Source organism: Peromyscus californicus, unplaced genomic scaffold, assembly GCF_007827085.1.
Source record: "Peromyscus californicus insignis strain IS unplaced genomic scaffold, ASM782708v3 Scaffold_14__1_contigs__length_90479793_seg_2, whole genome shotgun sequence".
Lineage (NCBI taxonomy): Eukaryota > Metazoa > Chordata > Mammalia > Rodentia > Cricetidae > Peromyscus > Peromyscus californicus.
Window position 1 is genome coordinate 49,135,427 of NW_026294436.1, and position 19,807 is coordinate 49,155,233.

At 36.1% G+C, this 19,807-nt stretch overlaps 1 protein-coding gene across 3 annotated transcripts in view; it reads left to right on the top strand.

Annotated features, from left to right (window-relative positions):
* The first annotated feature begins 361 nt into the window (after positions 1–361).
* Positions 362–19,807, top strand: part of Kifap3 (kinesin associated protein 3) — a 133,884-nt gene continuing 114,438 nt past the window's right edge. For 2 of the 3 annotated variants that reach the window (XM_052737428.1, XM_052737430.1), the window contains exons 1-5: positions 363–621; positions 12,181–12,312; positions 16,321–16,475; positions 18,593–18,648; positions 19,157–19,298. In XM_052737428.1, the coding sequence (XP_052593388.1) occupies positions 590–621; positions 12,181–12,312; positions 16,321–16,475; positions 18,593–18,648; positions 19,157–19,298 (517 nt within the window). In that variant the 5' untranslated portion in view covers positions 363–589. Of the gene's footprint in view, positions 622–12,180; positions 12,313–16,320; positions 16,476–18,592; positions 18,649–19,156; positions 19,299–19,807 lie in introns of all 3 variants that reach the window. The other variant, XM_052737429.1, reaches the window with a different exon arrangement.

Sequence of the window (19,807 nt, forward strand, 5' to 3'; positions counted from 1 at the left end):
CTCAGTGTAATCATTGCAGAACCTTTTACATGTTGCAAAGCAGAAGCCCCACTGTAGAGGTTGTTAGCCTGATGTCTATCAGTTAGCTAAAAAAGTTAGCTGGTTACCCTTGTCTTGTTCCACGCTAAGGACTTTAATAAATCCCAATTTTGCAGATTGCAATGCCTTTTCCTTTCCCATCCTCCAGGGGGCAGTGACCAGGAATATCACTCCTAACCACAAGCTCCCGGGATCAGCACCAAACCCTTCCCGGGCTTCTTCCTGGGAGCGTCAGATTAGTCGCGGGAGTCAAGGACTCAAACTGAGCCTGCGCATACTGCAGCTGTCCCGTGGGCGCATGCGCCTTGCGGAGAGCCGGGCCCTGACGGCTCTGGGCGGGTCTGGGCTGCTCCAGTGTTTTGGGGCCCAGGAGCTGTGGGAGGAGCCGGCGGCCTCACCGTGGTAACCGCAGCGCCGCCGCCGCCCCGCCTTGCAGGCCTCGGGACTGTCACCGCCTTGGCTGTGAGGGTACTTTGGCCGGGTCCCCGGAAGTAGCCCCCCCCAGACTCTCAGACACCCCCATCCTCCCCACGCCGCTACCGCCGCCGCCATGCAAGGCGAGGACGCCAGATACCTCAAAAGGTGACGAGCCGGGCCCCGCCCTGAACTGGTCCTCAGGTGTTTCCCTGCTGACCCTGGGTTGTCACTGGGCAAAGCTAGGTGGAAGGGTGGGATGCAGGGAAGGAAAGAAAGAGGGGGGGAAAGTGATGGGTGGAATAAAGGACGGGGCCCTGCGGGGGCGCGAGGTCTTTAATCCACCTTGGATTGGGGGCGGAGGGGGGGGCTGACAGCATCAGATGGTTTCCTTGCTACATTAATTTATATCCGCAGTGATTGGCAGGTTGGACGAGGTAAAACCCTTATATCGTTTTTTGGTTTTTTTCCTGTTTTCCTCAATAGATAAATCCTATGGGGACTTGGAAATGAATTCTGTCATATCATCAATTTGTGTTCAGTTTGAGATTCACAAATCATGGGGGTTTTGAAATAAAAGTGGACATGGTGGTTTTTACTTCATGCAAGACTGGATTGAAATGTTCAGCCAGATGTTCTTGGTCCACTTCACCCACTTGACTCTCATATTCACAATATAATTTCTGTAAGAAGTGCATTGTTATCAAGACCTTGGCATGAAAGAGCTTACCATTTTCTATCTTAAGTATGTGTGATATCAGCTACTCCAAAGAAAAATGAAAATTTGTTGAGATTCCTTGACTTCTGCCAAAGATACGGCACCCACGGTTAAAAATAACACCTCTCACTGGACCAAGAGTGAGCAAGCAGTGAACAAATTTTAAAAAATGCTAATTTGGAGTCTATATTTTTGTTAAAGCTTTGTTGCTGATTCACTACAAAAAGCACATTTTGGGGGGGGCATAATTCATCTGACAGTGAGAGACAGTACTTTCTGAGAGACACAAGGGCAAAATATGAAATACTTTTGAAAGAGAAAACATGCGTGTTAGGTGGTTTAAGTTAGTTTAAGTCCTAATATACTTTTGATGAATATATTTTTCCCTTGCTTGGTAGGGTTCTAGCTATCACAGAAATATCTTACATGTACTGCCATTGCAAGGCCGGGGAAAGTAGTCCTTTGTCTTTTTCGTTTTATTCGCTTATTGAAAATAGCAAATGAAAAGACTTTGAGAAGAGATTTGTAAAAGGAATATGTAACCATAACAAATCTCAGTGAGTCAGTACTTCTTTTCCCACATAATTTGACTAACAACACGCATACATGTACATTTACCCAGACACCTCAACGCATATACACACACAAAATTTTGGTCTTCTAATTTCAACTTGAAACCTGAGTTTATTTTAGAGAAAGTGCTGCTGTTGTACATTTGCTATTTTTAATATGTTGTGTCAGGTGTGGTTTCATTCAGGGTCATTGTACTAGCGTGGATGCTGTTTTTAAGCCACATCACTTAGAAAACAATACATATAACTGGTCTAGTCACTGTGATGTTTTAGAGTCAGAATCTGGAAAAAGGTTGAAAGTACATTGTTTGGTTTTATCTAATTTTGACAAAATAAACTGCATTACATTCAGATTATGTGTATGTACACACACGTATATATGAGAGAGATGATTACTATATATAAATGATACACAGATCTAATAGAAAAGGCAGAAACTTGATGGATATAAGTATGCTTTGTTCAATTTTTTTCACATTGTATAATTATGTTCCACTTATACTGTGCATTAACATATATTCCTTTTTAGTAATGGAACAATGTTTCATTGCATGGATATATTATAATCTGATTATTCATGACTGAAGTGTGGATATATTTTTAGGTGGTTTTTGCCTATTGCCTATTGGGAATTAAGTTGCTATCATCATGACAAGATTTTGTTTGAACACTTCTCTTCAGTAATTTGGTATATTCATAAGCTTGGGATTGCAGGAACATGGAGGAATTCTATGTTGGACTCACTGAAGAGCTAGCAAATAGCTTTCACTCAGTGTCTGTACCTCTTATGTTCTCTCTTACGTACATAGACTCCAATTTTTCCACACTTTACCAGTGCCTGATATCTTCTCTTTCTATATTATTTGAGCATGTGTTCTGTAACTGTAGCTATTCTAGGGGGTGTAAAGTGGTGTCTTACTCTGATTTTGATTTGCGTTTCCCTAATTGCTAAGTAAGTTGAGCTTTTTTCATCTGCTCCTTGGTCATTTGTCTTTTCTCTTTTAGGAAAAAGTTGGTACTGAACTATATTCTCAATACTAGGCCTTATTAAATACACAGTTTACAAACATTTGTTCCAGCCTTGGTTGTCTTTTTACTGTGTTGAATATGTCAGTAGTGTCAACAATTTTAATTTGTTGAAGTCTAATTTATTAATAGTTACTGTTGCTTTTGCAAACATATTTAGAAACCATTGCTAAATTTAAGACCATGAAGTTTTCCCTTATGTTTTATAGTTTTAGCTCTTAAATGTTTGTCTTTCATGCACTTGAGTTAATTATTGTATATTGTGCTTAAGAATATCAATCTTAGCATCATTTGTCAAAGAGATTGTTCTTTCTCTCAATTGATATCTTGAGCATCCTTTTTAAGAATTGATTGTAAACGTTATAAATGTAGGTGTTTATTCCTGCAATGTCAGTCCTAATCAACAGATCTCTTAATATGGATGTCTCCTTGTGCTAGTAACTTATTGCTTAAATTAGGGAGGTAATACATTGAGAAGTGTGAGTCCTACAACTTTGTTGTTCTTTATCATGATTATGTTAATATTTAGGGTCTTTTGTTTCCCTATGAAATTTAGTGTTGCCTTTTCCTTCTCTGAAAAAAATGGCTGTCAGGACCTTAATAGGGGTTCAATTGACTCCATGAAGCATCCAAGGGAAATACTACTATCTAAATAATAAGTTATCCAGTCCTTGAACATAGGATGGCTTTCCTTTTTTATTTCTTATTAATTTCTGCAATTTTTAAGTGCTTTAAGTATTAAGCCTCCCTCCATTTATTTGTGAGTGATTTGTTCTATTTGATGTTATGGGAAATTGAATTTTTTAGATTTAGCCTTTAAATTTTTAATTACTAGCAATGAAAATACAATTTACTTTTAAACATACAACTTTACTGAGTATGTTTATTAACTTAAAAAATTTTGTGTAGTTTTTAGAATATAAAAAATAAAAATGTCATTACAGATGGACATTATTTCTTTCTTTCAAATCTGGATGCCTTTTTACTTCTTTGCTTAGGTCTCATTGCTTAGGTTCAAGTGCATGGAACTATATGGAATAGAAATGGTGAAACTGGACATTGTCTTGTTTGCGATCTTAGAGAAAAATAGTTGTTTCTCATCAAGTATGACTTTAACTGTAGAATTTTCATTCATGCCTTGTATCATTTGGAGGAAGTTTTCCTTTATTCCTTAACAATTTATGAATGAAGAGTTAGTTTTTATAAAATGGGTTTTCTGTATCAGTTGAAATAATCACTTACTATTTTTCTTCACTTTATTAATATGCTGAATTCCTTGGATAATATCACGTGGCCTGTGTAGTCTTTTAATGTGCTGCTAGATTCTGTTGGCTAGCACTTTGAGAATATTTCCAAATGTATTCCTCAAGAATGTTAGTCTGCAGGCTTTTGTAGTGTCTTTGCCCAACTTTAGAATATAACACATTGTAAAGTGTTTTCTCTCCCCCTCTAATTTTTAGAGGAGCTTGCTAAGGATTGGTGTTTATTTTTCTTTAAATGCTTGGTCTAATTTACAAGTAAACCCATTTGGTCCTAGACTTTTCTTTGTTAGAAATTTTTGTCACAATATCTCATAGTGCTAGTGAGTTATATAGTTATTCTTTTTATTTACTATTTTATTTTTTAATTTTTATGAGATCAGTAATAATGTCCTATTTTCTGATTCTAGTAGAGTCTTCTTTCCTATTCAATCTGACAACATTTTGATGATTTTTTTGAACTTTTTAAACATTTTTTATTTTTTGAAATTAAATATATCAGTTCTCCCCTCCTGTGCATCTTTCCAATCCCTTCCAAGTACCTTCTCATGTACCTCATGAGAAGGCCTCTCCTTCTTTGAGGTTGATACATGGTTTCAGGGTGACTTAGAATTGGATAACCAATTAGGGTTCCTCCTGGAAAACTCTCTCTCCAGCTCCCAGCATTCCTCAGTTGCCTAAGTTCTTTGCAGAGGTTGGATCCCCATGAGACTTGCCCTTCCATATAAGCATGTTTATTGATGTAATAATCCTTGCTTAGATATTGTTTAGGCAGTAAGATGGGATCTCACTGTGACCCTCCCTGGACAGGAACTCTATGTAGACCAGGCTGGCTTTGAACTCAGAGATTTGCCAGCCCTCTGCATCCTGAATACCAGAATAAAGTTATGAACCACCAAGCCTGGCTTTTTGATCTTTCAAGCAATCAACATTTAGCTCACCTTCATTTTCTGTTTCTACATACTCAAGTCTTATCTTTATTATTGGTAGTGCATAGCCTAGTTTTTTTCTCAGTCTTTTCTAGCTACTTGAGGTGTAAAATTGAGTTACATCTTTTTTAAAAATAAATTTATTTATTTTACATCCCCTCCCTCCTCTCCTTATACTCCCTCTTCCCACCCCACACCTCTGTTCCCACCCCCATCACCACCCCAATCCACTCCTCCATTTCTGTTTAGGAAAGGACAGGTCTTCCATGAGTATCAACAAAACATGGCATATCAAGTTGCAGTAAAACAGACTAAGTATCTCCCCGTGTATTAAGACTGGGCAAGGCAATCCAGTATGAGAAGTAGGGTCCCAAAAGCCAGTAAAAGAGTAGGAGCAGCTACTGTTCCTACTGTTAGGAGTCCCACAAGAAGACCAAGCTACACAGCTGTAACATATGTACAGAGTGCCTAGGTCAGTCCCATGCAGGCTCCCTTGTTGTCAGTTCAGTCTGTGAGCCTCTATGCACCAGGTTAGTTGATTCTGTGAGTTTTCTTAGATGTCCTTGACCCCTCTGGCTCCTACAATCCTTTCTCTCCTTCTTCTGCAGGATTCCTCGAACTCTGCCTAATGTTTGGCTGTGGATCTGCATCTGTCTCCATCAGTTGCTGGATGAAGCCTCTCTGATGACAATTGGCCTAGGCACCAATCTGGTCACAGGAGATAGCCAGTTTAGACTATGTCCACTATTGCTAGGAGTCTTAGCTGGAGTCATCCTGGGAGATTCCCTTGGACCATGTTTTTACCTGACCCCAAAATGCCCCCCGTTTCCAGTAGTCTCTTTTAGTAATCCCGCCTCCATTCCCCCTCCCCCAGCCTGATCACTCATGTTCCCGTCCCCACCCGCCCTCAGTATGCTCACAAAATCTCTTTTATTTCCCCTTCCCAGGGAGATCTGGGCATCCCCTATGAGCCCTCCTTGTTACCTAGTGTCTCTGGGTCTTTGGATTGTAGCATAGTTATCCTTTGTTTTACATCTAATATCCACTTATGAGTGAGTGCATGCCATGTTTGTCTTTCTTGGTCTGAGTTACCTCACTCAGGATGATTTTTTTCTGGTTCTATCCATTTGCCTTCAAATTTCCTGGTGTCCTTAACAGCTGAGTAATACTCCATTGTGTAAATGTACCACATTTTCTTTATCCATTCCTTGGTTGAGGGACATTTAGGTTGTTTCCAGATTCTGGCTATTACAAATAAAGCTGCTATGAAGATAGGTGAGCTTGTGGTATGAATTGAGCATCCTTTGAGTATATGCTTAAGGTAGATTGATTCCCAGTTTTCTGAGAAACCACCACACTGACTTCCAAAGTGGCTATACAAGTTTACATTCCCACCAGCAATGGAGAAGTGTTCTCTTTGCTCCACATCCTCTCCAGCATGAGCTGTCACTTGTGTTTTTGATCTTAGCCATTCTGACAAGGGTAGGATGGAATCTCAGAGTCATTTTGATTTGCATTTCTCTGATGGCTAAGGATATTGAACATCTCCTTGAGTGTTTCTTAGCCATTTGGGATTCTTCTGTTGAGAATTCTAGTTAGATATGTACCTCATTTTTTAATAGGATTATTTGGTGTGTTGATACCTAATTTCTTGATTTCTTTATATATATTGGAAATCAGCCCTCTGTAGCTAGAGTTTTCTTGCCTGGCCCACAGTCAGGACAAATCTCTCTCACCTGCCAGTCCCTCACCTGCCAGTCCCACAGATGCGCAGACCCGACCAAGTAAACACAGAGACTTATATTGGTTACAAACTGTATGGCCGTGGCAGGCTTCTTACTAACTGTTCTTACAACTTAAATTAATCAATTTCCATAAATCTATACCTTGCCACATGGCTCGTGGCTTACCAGCATCTTCACATGCTGTTTGTCATCATGGCAACTGGCAGTGTCTCTCTTACTCAGCCTTCCACTTCCCAGCTTTATTCTCCTCCTTGTCCCGCCTACACTTCCTGCCTAGCCAATGGCCAATCAGTGTTTTATTTATTGACTAATCAGCAACACATTTGCCATAGAGAACATCCCACAGCAGCCCTCTATCAGATATGGGGTTGGTGAAGATCTTTTCCCATTCTCTAGACTGCTGTTTTATCCTATTGATGGTGTTCATTGCCTTACAGAAGCTTTCCAATTTCATGAGGTCCCATTTATTAATTGTCAATCTTAGTGTCTGTGCTATTAGTGTTCTGTTCAGGAAGTTGTCTCCTGTGCCAGTGCGTTCAAGATTATTTCCCACTTTTTCTTCTATCAGGTTCAGTGTATCTGGATTTATTTTTTAGGTCTTTGATCCACTTGGACTTGAGGCTGGTAAATATGGATCTATTTGTGTTCTTCTACATGCTGACATCCAGAAATAGATTACATAAGGCTCTATTAACTTCAAATTTTTTCAGTGCTAATGAGAAAGGAACCACAGCTACAGAAAGACATTCCCCCATCACCAGTCACTTGACTAAAGGTGTTTATCAGCTGTAGGAGTTTTCTGGTAGAGTTTTGGGGGTCACTTATATATAACTCACATCCAATCCCATACGGGTCTGCCAGGCCCTCTAGCACAAGGTAATGATGAGATTGGTAAATTATTGATAGGAAATGTGCTGGAGGCCTCAGAATTTCATAAAAAAAAATCATGTCAATAGTAAAGGTTTAAAAAAAGATTTTTCCATATCCTGGCAAGAAGCCAAGGAAATTGGAAGGAAATGTCCTACTTGTTCCTTTTATAATCAGACTCCATTACCAGCAGGATGTAACCAAAAAGGTACTCAGAGGAATGAAATCTGGCAGATGGATGTATTTCACTTTGCAGAATTTGGAAAATTGAAATATGTACACCATACCATTGATACTTATTCAGGATTTCAATGGGCAACTGCTTTGAGTTCTGAAAAAGCTGATTCTGTAATCATGCATTTGCTAGAAGTTATGGCCATCATGGGTATACCTGTTGTTTTCATTTATAATTTCTCTTATGAGTTATTCTTTGATTAGTAGTTATGTGGATATAGATTTATTTAATTTTCCATATTTTTATGAATGTTTTCTTTCTGTACTGATTCCTAGTTTTATTCATTTGTGATTAGAGAACACTATGTAATGTTAGTGTTTTCAAGTTGATGACTTGTCTAGGTGCATAACATAAGATCTAATGTTAGAATATCCCATTTACACCTTTTTAGGGGAAGGGCATCTCCTTCATATGTATATGAATTAGGTCTAATTGGTCTTATCGTGTTCAATTCCTGTATTCATAATAATCTATATAGGCATACCTGTTATTCCAAGTGATATTGAAGTCTGTCCCTGTTGTTACAGAGCTGTTTGTCCTTTCATTTCTTTCACTTTTTGCTTTATATGGTTTAGATCTCTAGTGTCAAGTTCATGTTTGTAACAGTTAGATCTTGTGGATGTGTTGATCCTTTTCTCACCACAGGAGATGTTACACTTTGTACCAGCTTGTAATTTAAAGCCTGTTTTGTATAATTACTCCACCCTTCTTTTGTATTGTTTGTATCTTCTTTTCCCATCCCTTAACTTTGAACCTGCTCTTGTCTTTGGATCTAAAGTGTCTACCATGTCTACCATATAGACAATATATATATATATATATATATATATATATATATATATATATATCATTTCTTAATTATCCATTCTGGAAGCCATTGCCTTTTAGCTGAGAACTTAATTTGTAAAGCAATTATTTATAATGAAGGACTTATATTTGCTTGAAGAAGCATTCCAGACTAAAGGTACACAGTGGCTTTTCTGTTTAGCTACATAGTAACCTTTATCAATTTCCTTTACTCCTCATTTGGATACAGTTTACTGCCTATTTCATTTCCAGCTAAAGGACTCTAATAAATATTTCTCTGTGGCTTCTATTGTAATAAATACAAAATATATTTCTAGATAATTTAGTGTCTTTGGGTACAGTTTTCTATACATATATACAAAAAAAGCAAAGCAGTGGTGTTACTAAGAAGACAATATTAATAGGCATTTTTCAGGTAGTTAAAAGATACGAATTTAATACTAAGATGTTGCAAATAAAAAATTCCAATAATTTTATCAAACTAAGAATGCAGGTAAAGCATTTGAGAGATAATCATCTCAGTAGTTAGACATTTCTCACATCATTGTAAATGCTGTGTTCAATCCTATTTGAAAGTTTAGCATTTAAGATAAAATAATTCATCTTATAAAGTATAAATAGAAATTTTCTTGAGGTACATCCATTGTGAAAACAGTTTTAGGGGCTAGATAGTTGGCTCAGCAGTTAAGAGTCCTTGATGTTCTTGCAGAGGGCTCCAGCTGAGTTCTCAGCACCCACATAGTAGCTCAGAACCAACCATAATTCCCATTAGAGGGGACCTGATACTCCCTTCTGCTTGCCACAGGTTTTAGACACATACATAGACACGTACAAACACCCATACACATAAAATATAAGTAAGATGCCTTCTGACAAAAAAAGAAGCCCAGGCTCACATGGAGTCACAGCAAGATTTAACCTTTTCAAAGAGTATTTACAATCAATCCTTCTTAAATTATTAAAAAAAAAAACCAGAAAACACACTCCCTACCACCTTCTGCGAAGCTAGTACTGCTGTAATACCCAAACTAGTTAAAGGTACTGCTGTAATACCCAAACTAGTTAAAGGCACAGCAACAACAATAAAAAGACAACTATAGGCCAACATCTCCAGTGAGCATAGATTCAAAATCCTCATTAAAAAAACTTATGCCGGGCGGTGGTGGCGCACGCCTTTAATCCCAGCACTCGGGAGGCAGAGCCAGGCGGATCTCTGTGAGTTCGAGGCCAGCCTGGGCTACCAAGTGAGTTCCAGGAAAGGCACAAAGCTACACAGAGAAACCCTGTCTCGAAAAACCAAAAAAAAAAAAAAAAAAAAAAAAAAACTTATAAATTTAATATGGGCATATAGCCAAAAGGTTATATACCATGACCAAGATAGCTTTATCCCAGAGAAGCAGATATGGTTCAACATGAATTGATGTATTAAATTATATAAATGAACTTAAATATCACACGTTTATCTCAATAGATGAAGAAAAGGCTTTCAATGAAATCTGGCATGGCTTTTTGATGAAAGACTTAGAGAAAGGACTAGAGGGAGCATGCCTCAGGATAACAAAAACTATGTCTGAGAAACCTACAGCCAGCAGCATCCGAAATAGAGAAAAACTTGAAGCAGCCAAACTGAAATCAGGAATGAGACAGGACTGTCCACTATCCCCACCTCTATTCAATACACTGCTCAGTGCAAGAAAAGGAAAGGAAAGGGTACACGCAGGAAAAAAAGAAGTCAAACTATCATTATTTGCTGATGATACAATATTATGCATGAGACCCCAGAAATTTCACCAGAAATATTCTAGAAACAGTCAACCATCTCAGCAAAGTGGCAGGATAAAGAATCTGCTTGCAAATATTCTTATGGAAATTCTGCCCACTAGCCAATTGAGAGGGATGTTTTGGTTTAAGAGGCGGTCTTTTCAAGGGAGGAGTGAGCAAAGGTAGATGTAAGCAGTGGCTTGTGACTCAGGTTCCCCATTTGTTCTTTAATATTTGTTCGTGGATTTTGTTTGTTAATAAATGTTAAAGAAATCATTTATCAAAAAATCAATAGCTCTTCTATACACCAACAACAAAAATACAAAGAAAGAAATCATGGACACACTCCCATTCACAATAGCCCTAGAGAAAAGAAAATATCTAGGAATGAACATAACCAACGAAGTGAAGGACTTTACAATGAAAACTTTAAATCTCTGAGAAAGAGATTGAGAAAGACACTAGAAAATGAAAGGATATCCCGTGTTCATGGATTGGTGCAATTAGTATTGTGAAAATAACTAGTATACCCAAAGCTGTTTACAGAATCAGTGCAATCCCAATCAAAATCCCATATCGTTCTTTACAAAACTAGAAAAACAAAAACTATACTAAAATTCATTTCAAACATTAAAAAATCCTGGATAACCAAGGCAAAATTTAGCAAAAGGTACAGTGCTTAAGGGATTACTATTAGAGATTTCAAGATCTAGTGCAGAGCCATCTACTAAAAACTACATGGTACCAGCACAAAAAGAGACATGTAGATCAATGGAACAAACTAGAAGACCCAAACATGAGTACACTGTAACTATAACTGTCTCATATTTGACAAAAATGCCAAAATCACACACTGGAGAAAAATAGGAAAACTGGATGTCCACATGTATGAGAATGAAATTAGACCCATATCTATCACCTTGAACAAAAACTAATTTCAAATGGATCAGAGGCCTAAATATGAAACCTGAAACACTGAAAATGCTGGAATAAAACATAGACAGTACTTTATATATATGATGTGAGTGTAGGAAAAGACTTTCTGAATATGATTCTACTTATCCAGTATTGATTACCCTACATTTGACAAGTGGGGCTTCACAACTAAAACAGTTGAATGAAGGGGAAGCTCACAGAATGGGAAAGAATCTTTGCTAGATATCCATATGATAACGATGATTAGTATCAGAATATATGGAGAAATCAAAAACTTAAGAGGAAAAAAATGACTCATTCAAAAATGGGCTATGGATTTGAATACAGAGATTTTAGAAGAAGAAATAAAAATAACTAAGAAATATCTCCCAAAAAAGTGTTCATTATCCCCAACAATTAGGGAAATGCAAGTCAAGACTGTGATAAAGAGTTCATTTTAGTTGGAGTCATCCTCTGCAAAGACATTCTAATTATAAATGTTTCACTTGCTTTTTTTTTGGTTTTTGAGACAGGGTTTCTTTCTGTGTAGTTTTGCGCCTTTCCTGGATCTTGCTCTGTAGACCAGGCTGGCCTCGAACTCACAAAGATCTGCCTGCCTCTGCCTCCCGAGTGCTGGGATTAAAGGCGTGCGCCACCACCGCCCGGCCTCACTTGCTTTTATACATGGTTCTTTGGGTGAATACATGTTTTTTCAAGGTAACACTATTCATGAAGGTACTTTCTGCTGGGCCAGGAAAAATACACTTGTCCCAGACTCACAGAAAGTGATTAAACAGCATGTATTATTCTAGCCCTCATGTTTTAGACATAGAAACTGTGTGAAAAATATGGATGTTCTGTGAGGTTTTAATCTATTTTTTATGTTTTTGTAGGAAAGTTAAAGGGGGGAATATTGATGTCCATCCATCAGAAAAAGCTCTCATTGTTCAGTATGAAGTGGAAGCTACCATTCTTGGAGAAATGGGGGATCCCATGTTGGGCGAACGAAAAGAATGCCAAAAAATGTAAGTTTTCTTCATTTGTATACATTTTGAAAATAGGGGACTTTATATAAACTTTATACAAATCTGATATTATTTTAATCTTCATAGATAATAAGTAGTTATGGCATCCTTCTAGACATACTTTATCTTAATCAAGGATTAAACTATATAAATGTGGAATATATTCTAGAGAAAGTAAAATTTTTGAAATGTTAAGTGAAATTAATCACAAAAGATATGTTTATATGGGACTTTTTGCTTAATTTGGAAAATTTGAGCATTATAAAATCCTGTATTCTTTCTTCCCTAGAATTGCTGGGAATGGTGTGATGTTCAGATGTTCTCAAACGGGGCCCAGGTCTTGAATTAGCCCTTGAAAGCAATCTCGTCCTCTGAAAAACATTAATAATAAGACAAACTCTTTCTCGATTTCTCTAGATCTCCTCATGTCCTACTTCTTTTCGTTCTTTGTTTTAAGGGAGTCCCTCAGGAACTGTCCTTTTTTTCATTATTCTGCAGTTTTCCTGATAATTACCTTACCTTCCCCTGTAGTTTTATGGTAGTAGAGAAGATTTGGTATCGCTTAGTGTTCTTCCTAAACCCTGTCCCAGCTACATGGTGTTGACCTGGTAACTAGTTAGAAACCATTTCTATTTGTGCCGTTGGAATTGAGTGTGCTCGGGCTGTGGAAACACATGTGGTAGTGCTGCTTTAAGAATAATTATTGACTCCGAGTCCTCAAACATTCTGGGGACAGTTTCTTCCCACAAAAAAAAAACATTGTTTCCCATGAGATACTTTAGGTTATCATTATAAGGTGGTCACCTTGGCATCTCAGAGGTGGAATTCAAGTACTGTGCACACGATCACCTCCTACAAGAAAGGCCTACTAAGTCTGAATTTCAGTAATGCTGTAGCTGAGAAGCCCTGGCTTGTTGACCCTACAAAGAGAAACCGCTTAGTATCTCATTTTACTGTCTTCCCTAGTTTTCTGGTGGGATCAGGAGACGGACACTAATGACTCATTAAAGACAGATGGATTCTCTAGACTGTACAAGATACTGAAGAAAACTATGTGTGCATACTCACACTGCAGTCAGCTCACACTTTTACCCTTTTGCTCTGTTTTCTTCTGTTTGTCATTTCTCACCTGAGATTATATGACTTGAGCACTCATAAAAATCTCTTGAGGTTTTATTATTGGATTTCCTAAAGAAAAACTGTCTTTAACTTTAGAATTTTATAACCTGCACTTCAGGAGAGGAAATTAAATTTTAGCTCTAAAGGATACACTCACAAAAGGTGTGCCACATTCACTAGCAAAAGGTGTGTACCAAAGGACACTACCAAAAGGAAAATGTTTTGTTAATTCAGGAGGTTTTATTAATGGTGAAGAAGAGAAAATCTATATAGATTGAGACAGTATAACATGAACTGTATTAAATTGGAGGAGTCAGTGATGGCCCAGATCCCCAAGCCTGGTATTTCAGCCTCTTGACAGCACTCAGGGGAATGATATACACCATTCTCAACAGAGTTCAACTTTCTGAAGATTTCATTTTGAGAAACTGATAGTTATGTTATAGGAATTATACAGATGGTATTTTGTTAGTTTTTAATAGACGTTGGGTGCCTAACAAAAAGTACATATGCTGATTAAAAACAGTTGAGTAACCACAACTGTCATTTTCAAAAAAAGGAAGAAATTCTCCCTTTTCTCCAATTTCCTTTTAATCAATGTAAGTTTAGGAGACTACACACTATAACTACAATAGTTTTAGTTAATACAGGCTGAACTGGATTGCTAATATATATGGTGCTAGAAAATAGACACAGAGGAGATTGAAAATTCTGTGTGTATTAAAACAGACAAGAATCACTTCACACCCCTTATAATGCCTAAGGCCCATAACACTGGCAACGGCAGATGCTGGCAAGAATGTGGTGACAGGAATTCTCGGTCACATCTTGTGATAATGTGGAAATGTATGCCATCCCATTAAAATGGCATCCATTTTATATTATCTAAACACAGGCTCACATAATATCCAGTAATCATGTTTTTAGATACTTAATCAAATGTGTTAAATGTCTAAATAAAAGTCTACACGTATATTTATGGAAACTTTATCCAAAATAGCCAACAATTGAAAGCAACCAAAATATTGGGGCAAGGAAGGGCACTCACCAGTTTTCCAAAAGGGAAGTCCGGAGCAAGATCAATATTGCTTAATAGTGAGTGAATCAACTTTGATACCTCCATATCATAAAGCATTATCCAGAATGAAAAGAAATTAATTATCAAGCACAAAAAGACATGGAGGGACCCTACATTTATATTGGTATGCAAAAGAAGTCAGTCTGGAAAATCTATATACTAATCAATTCCAACTGTCTGACATTATGGAAGAGACAAAACTATAAGTATAATAAAGAAGTTAGAAATTACCATGGACAAAAGATAGGACATTTTTAGAGCAATAAAACTTTTATGTATGACACTATAATAGTTGACACATAATTTATAAAAATTTATAGAACACAGAATGAATGCTGATATAAGCTGTGGCCCTCAGTTAATAATTAGATGTATCAGTATTAGTTCGTAGCTTATATTATGGTTCACTCTGTGTTCTATGAGTTTTGATAAAGATAATAAATATGCCACAGGAGGCAAGATGCTAATCATAGAAGAAGCACACAGTAGAGACTGGGAGAGAGGTAAATTTGTAATTTCTGTATTTGTGAACACTTTTTCTAGAAAATTAATCTACTCTAAAAGCCTAATACAAATTTAGAGATATGTTTATTGAGTTTCATTTTGGTTTTGTTCAGGATGGTGTCCCATTGTATAACCTAGGCTGGCCTTGAGCTCATGGTTCTTCATCTTCAGTTTTCCTTCCAAGTGCTAGAATTGAGTTTTCCCATCATGCCCAGCTATTGATGTAGTTTTTCCTGTGCCTCTTCTCAATCAGATTTATTGACAAACAAATTTTCTGAGCTCTTTGTTAAAATTAAATGTAGAGATGTCTTTGTGGTTATTTCTATGGACCATCCTTTATATCTACCTTACAATGTTCAGCTAAAACTGTCCAAAATAAAATCAATGATTTTAAACACTTAAAAGTTATCAACAACAAAAATGAATAGATTTAAGACAGAATAAGATAAATGATGTCATTATAGCAAATTTAAGCTGGAAAGGATATCTAAGTCATGCTAAGACTGGATTCAGAAGTCATCTGTGTCTAAATGCTGGCTTCTCAGATGCTGTGTTCAAAGTATTTCTCTGGATTCTTATATACTTATCACTGTAGTAGACTGCTATCTTCCTACAAAAATTAGCCCTCTTCACAAAGAACTAATTCTATACAGTGGTTACCTGGTTGTTTTCTCCTTCTGAATGTAAGTCTTGCATAGGAGTATTTACTTGACAGTCCTGTTTTTATGTTTTCATAGTTCTCACTCATGCCATGAATCCAGTAAACCGGCCAGTGTGCTCCTCTGCACCATCTTTTCTTCTTAGACTCCTCGTGACTTTCCTGAGCTCAATTTAAGAGGAAAGAATGCCAGAGTACCTCAGAATATATAGCACTCTCCCAGCAAGTGTTAGGTCCTGGGTTCTAATCCCAGCGTGGCAAGTAAAGAAAAGCTGGAAAAATGTTGTCATATTTAAGTATAAATAATATCATTTCTGGCAGTGTGTATTTCATATTCAGTAATAAATAAAGATTGTGTTTTTACATCAGAAGTTCTGCTTCAAAACAGGACTTCTGTATATCTAGTCCAGAAACTCTTAAAAGATTTATGTTGCTTTTAGTATCTTTTTGTGCAGTTCACAGAAAATGATTGCCTTGAATTTATATAAGCCTAATTATATCTAAATCCTTATTTTAATAAGATTGGATGGCCAGATAGGTATAGACTCTTTATATAGTTTGTAATCTATAAATTATCTTAAAGTAGTGTTTTTGAATCTATCATGTACTTTTTGTAATATCTGAATTGGAAATTTGGATGTGCTTACAGCATTCGTCTGAAGAGTCTCAACGCTAACACAGATATAACCTCTCTGGCCCGGAAAGTGGTTGAAGAATGTAAACTCATTCATCCCTCAAAGCTAAATGAGGTAGAACAGCTGTTGTACTATCTACAGAACCGCCGTGATTCATTGTCAGGTAAAGGTAAGAGGAAGAAGTCTGGGATTTTAAATGCTTAACCAAAGGCGTGTGGTTGTAGTCTTCAAAAATATTATAGTTACTTCGTAAATGTATATGTAATATAGTATAGTATAAAATACATAGTTAAGAAAACTATATTCATTTTGGTTGTGAGTTCTTACCAGTGTTAGGATCAACAGATGGATTTGGTTCCCACATTGGAGGTTCTCTGCTTCTACACCCAGTCATCAGACTCTGTTACACTGTATGTGCACATGTACACATTTGTGAAATAAGGCGATAAGTCTGTCATAATGATGGTACTAATAAAAAGCACATTTAGGGCATAGGTTATCTTCTCTGTTCTAATTAGCTTTTTATTTTCTAAATTTCCTAATTATTCATAATTTATAACCTCAGTGAATTATTTATTTCAAGTTTTAATATGCATATGATATATGTCACATGCTTTAGATGACCCTGGGATATTGCTCTCATGAATTTTTCTTAGAAAAGTATCCCATTTCTTTCATCCTTGTATTTATTGTTGTCATTTCCTGTCCTCAATTTCTTCATGATTAAACTGTACCTTAATGTTTTAGAGCTCAGAAAACATTTTCAAATACAAATGAAAGCACAGGTAACCAAGTGGATTATTGAATGCTTAGTGATTAGAATATACTGTATGAAAAAAAGAACTATGAAAAATGTTCATTATACGTGGACAAAATAATTCAAGTCAATATTATTCTCTTTCTGCACATTAATAGTTGAAGGTATATAATATGTTTTTCTGTGTATTGAAACTATCCTTGTCTAATGATTCAGTTTTTATAACTTTTTAGACTTTGATAACTTAGAGCCAGAATCCTCACCCTAACGAAATGGAAAGAGGACTATAGTCAGTTGGGACACTGTGATTCATCGCTTAAGTGATATCTTTTTCTTTGCTAATCAAAACTACTATTATAATAAATTATCTGTTTGAGACAGGATTTAGCTTTGATGATATGCCCTTATCTCTCATGGATGCTGCCTCTGAAAGTGGAAATGGTTAATTCCTTTTAAATTCAGTATTTATTTATGTCTCTTTGGAAGAATGGTCCTTTCTAACATTTTTTTTAAAGATTTGTTTATTTATTATGTATACAGCATGTATGCCTGCAGGCCAGAAGAGGGCACCCGATCTTGTTATAGATGGTTGTGAGCCACCATGTGGTTGCTGGGAATTGAACTCAGGACCTCTGGAAGAGCAGTCAGTGCTCTTAACCTCTGAGCCATCTCTCCAGCCCCCTGTCTAACATTTTTATTGTCAACACCTTGATTCTAATTTTTCCCATCATTCATACTTCATAGCAGTATTTCTTTTTTCTTAGCATGTGTTAATTGTATAAAACCATGGTTTTCATTATAACAACTTGATACATGAATGTGGTGCTCATGTTTACTTCTAGCATCCTTTCATAACCCGGTATCAATCCCCTTCTTTCAAAGTAGTCCCCAGTAAGGGTCAAGTCTGTTATGTCTATGTTTATTGCTAACTAAACATTCCTTTGATTTTTTTTCTCATTTACTTACTTTAATGTATGCATTGTTTCTGTTTAAAATATGAAAATATACTTTTAAATGAATAGTATGATAAATGGCCCAAATTGTGTTCAGTACTTTTGAATGCCTCCTTGGGAATAAATGAGGATTAAGTGGATGTAGATATCAAATATTCATCTTTAGTTTATGTCCTTTACTTCACTTTTCACTTTTGAGACAAAAATTATTCACTCTTGTTTATTTCAGCTTACAATTTAGCTGTTATTTCTTACTCTTCATGTGTTAACTTTAGTTTTCATATTATTCATTTTTGTATTATTTGTACCATTTTCTTTGTTTTATTGATTTACCTATTCCCATCTTAAATGACATATAAGTTTTGTCATAGGTTTTATTAGTTTATGTTCTCCTTGATAGCATCATTAGAACAAATAGCTGATTTTTACATGGAAGTATTTTGTGCACTGAAAAAATTTCATCAAATATTTAGTTTTATACTCCCAGCTTAGGAAACATTAATTTCAACTACTAATTATTCCCAAACCCTTAAAACCTAATTCTCAGGGTTTTTTTTTTTTTAATCTTTTTTACAGAAAAAAAAGAAAAATCAAGCAAGCCTAAAGATCCACCTCCTTTTGAAGGAATGGAGGTAAGACCGTATAAATTCTGATCTATTAAACAAAACACTACAGACATCCCTTTTACTTTCAGGAATGCATAAGGCCATGTTCAGATGTGGAATTTTAAATGGTTCAGTTTAGAGATACCTTAAAAAGCAGAAAAATCAATGCTTAATTGTTAAAAACAAAAATTGTTGGTAGTGCTTTTTAACACATAATTTTAATTTTATTAAAATAAGTGGCAAAAATATTCTGAACATTTTGAAATAAGTTTTAAAATATTTAATCTTTTATAGTAGGTACAAATAACTTTGTATTACATTTAAAATACATTGAGAGACAAATTGTAGAGTTTATGTATGTTCTATTTTATTGTGCTTATAGGTTAATATTAGCATTCTAGTACACAGAGGCCTAAAATTTCCATCCACAAAAAGATGGCTATTATCCGTTCTTTGGGAACTATAAGTAATATATTGATCACAAAACGTCCTTCTGTCTGTCAGAGCTGCTGAGTGCTTCCCGCCTGTGTTTCAGATTGACGAGGTGGCCAACATTAACGACATGGATGAGTACATTGAGCTGCTCTATGAAGATATTCCAGACAAGGTGCGGGGTTCCGCCTTGATCCTGCAACTGGCTCGAAATCCTGATAACCTCGAAGAACTACTATTAAATGGTGATTTCTCTTTCTAAATATTAAAAATTGAAGAATTATGTAAAACAAGCCTACCCTGGAAGTTTGTACTGAGGTCTTCAATATTTTATGTACACAAATGAACATATACATTTTTTCATGTCTTAAATATTTATATTCTGAATTTTCTTTTTTCTTCTATGTATTAGGAATATTTTCAATCTATTACTTACCTTCCTCTCCTTCTCTCTTTCCATGGTAGGTCTATTTTCCCACTTTTTTTATTTTCACCCTGCTTGTGTTTTTGAATCTCAAGAGTTTGTTGGAATTAACATATGACTAGATCACCATACATTCTGTAATCCATTTCTGTTTATTGGTGTGTTTAGTCTATTTAATATTGATGTAATGCTCATTAGGTAGTTTTGGCATTTTGTATTTGCTATGAATGACCAAACTTTTAACATGTTTATATATTTTTAAATTATGAAAAATTTTATCATGATTCTTGACCATTTTACTCTTCTATTTCTGTTTTCTTCTAGTGTTTT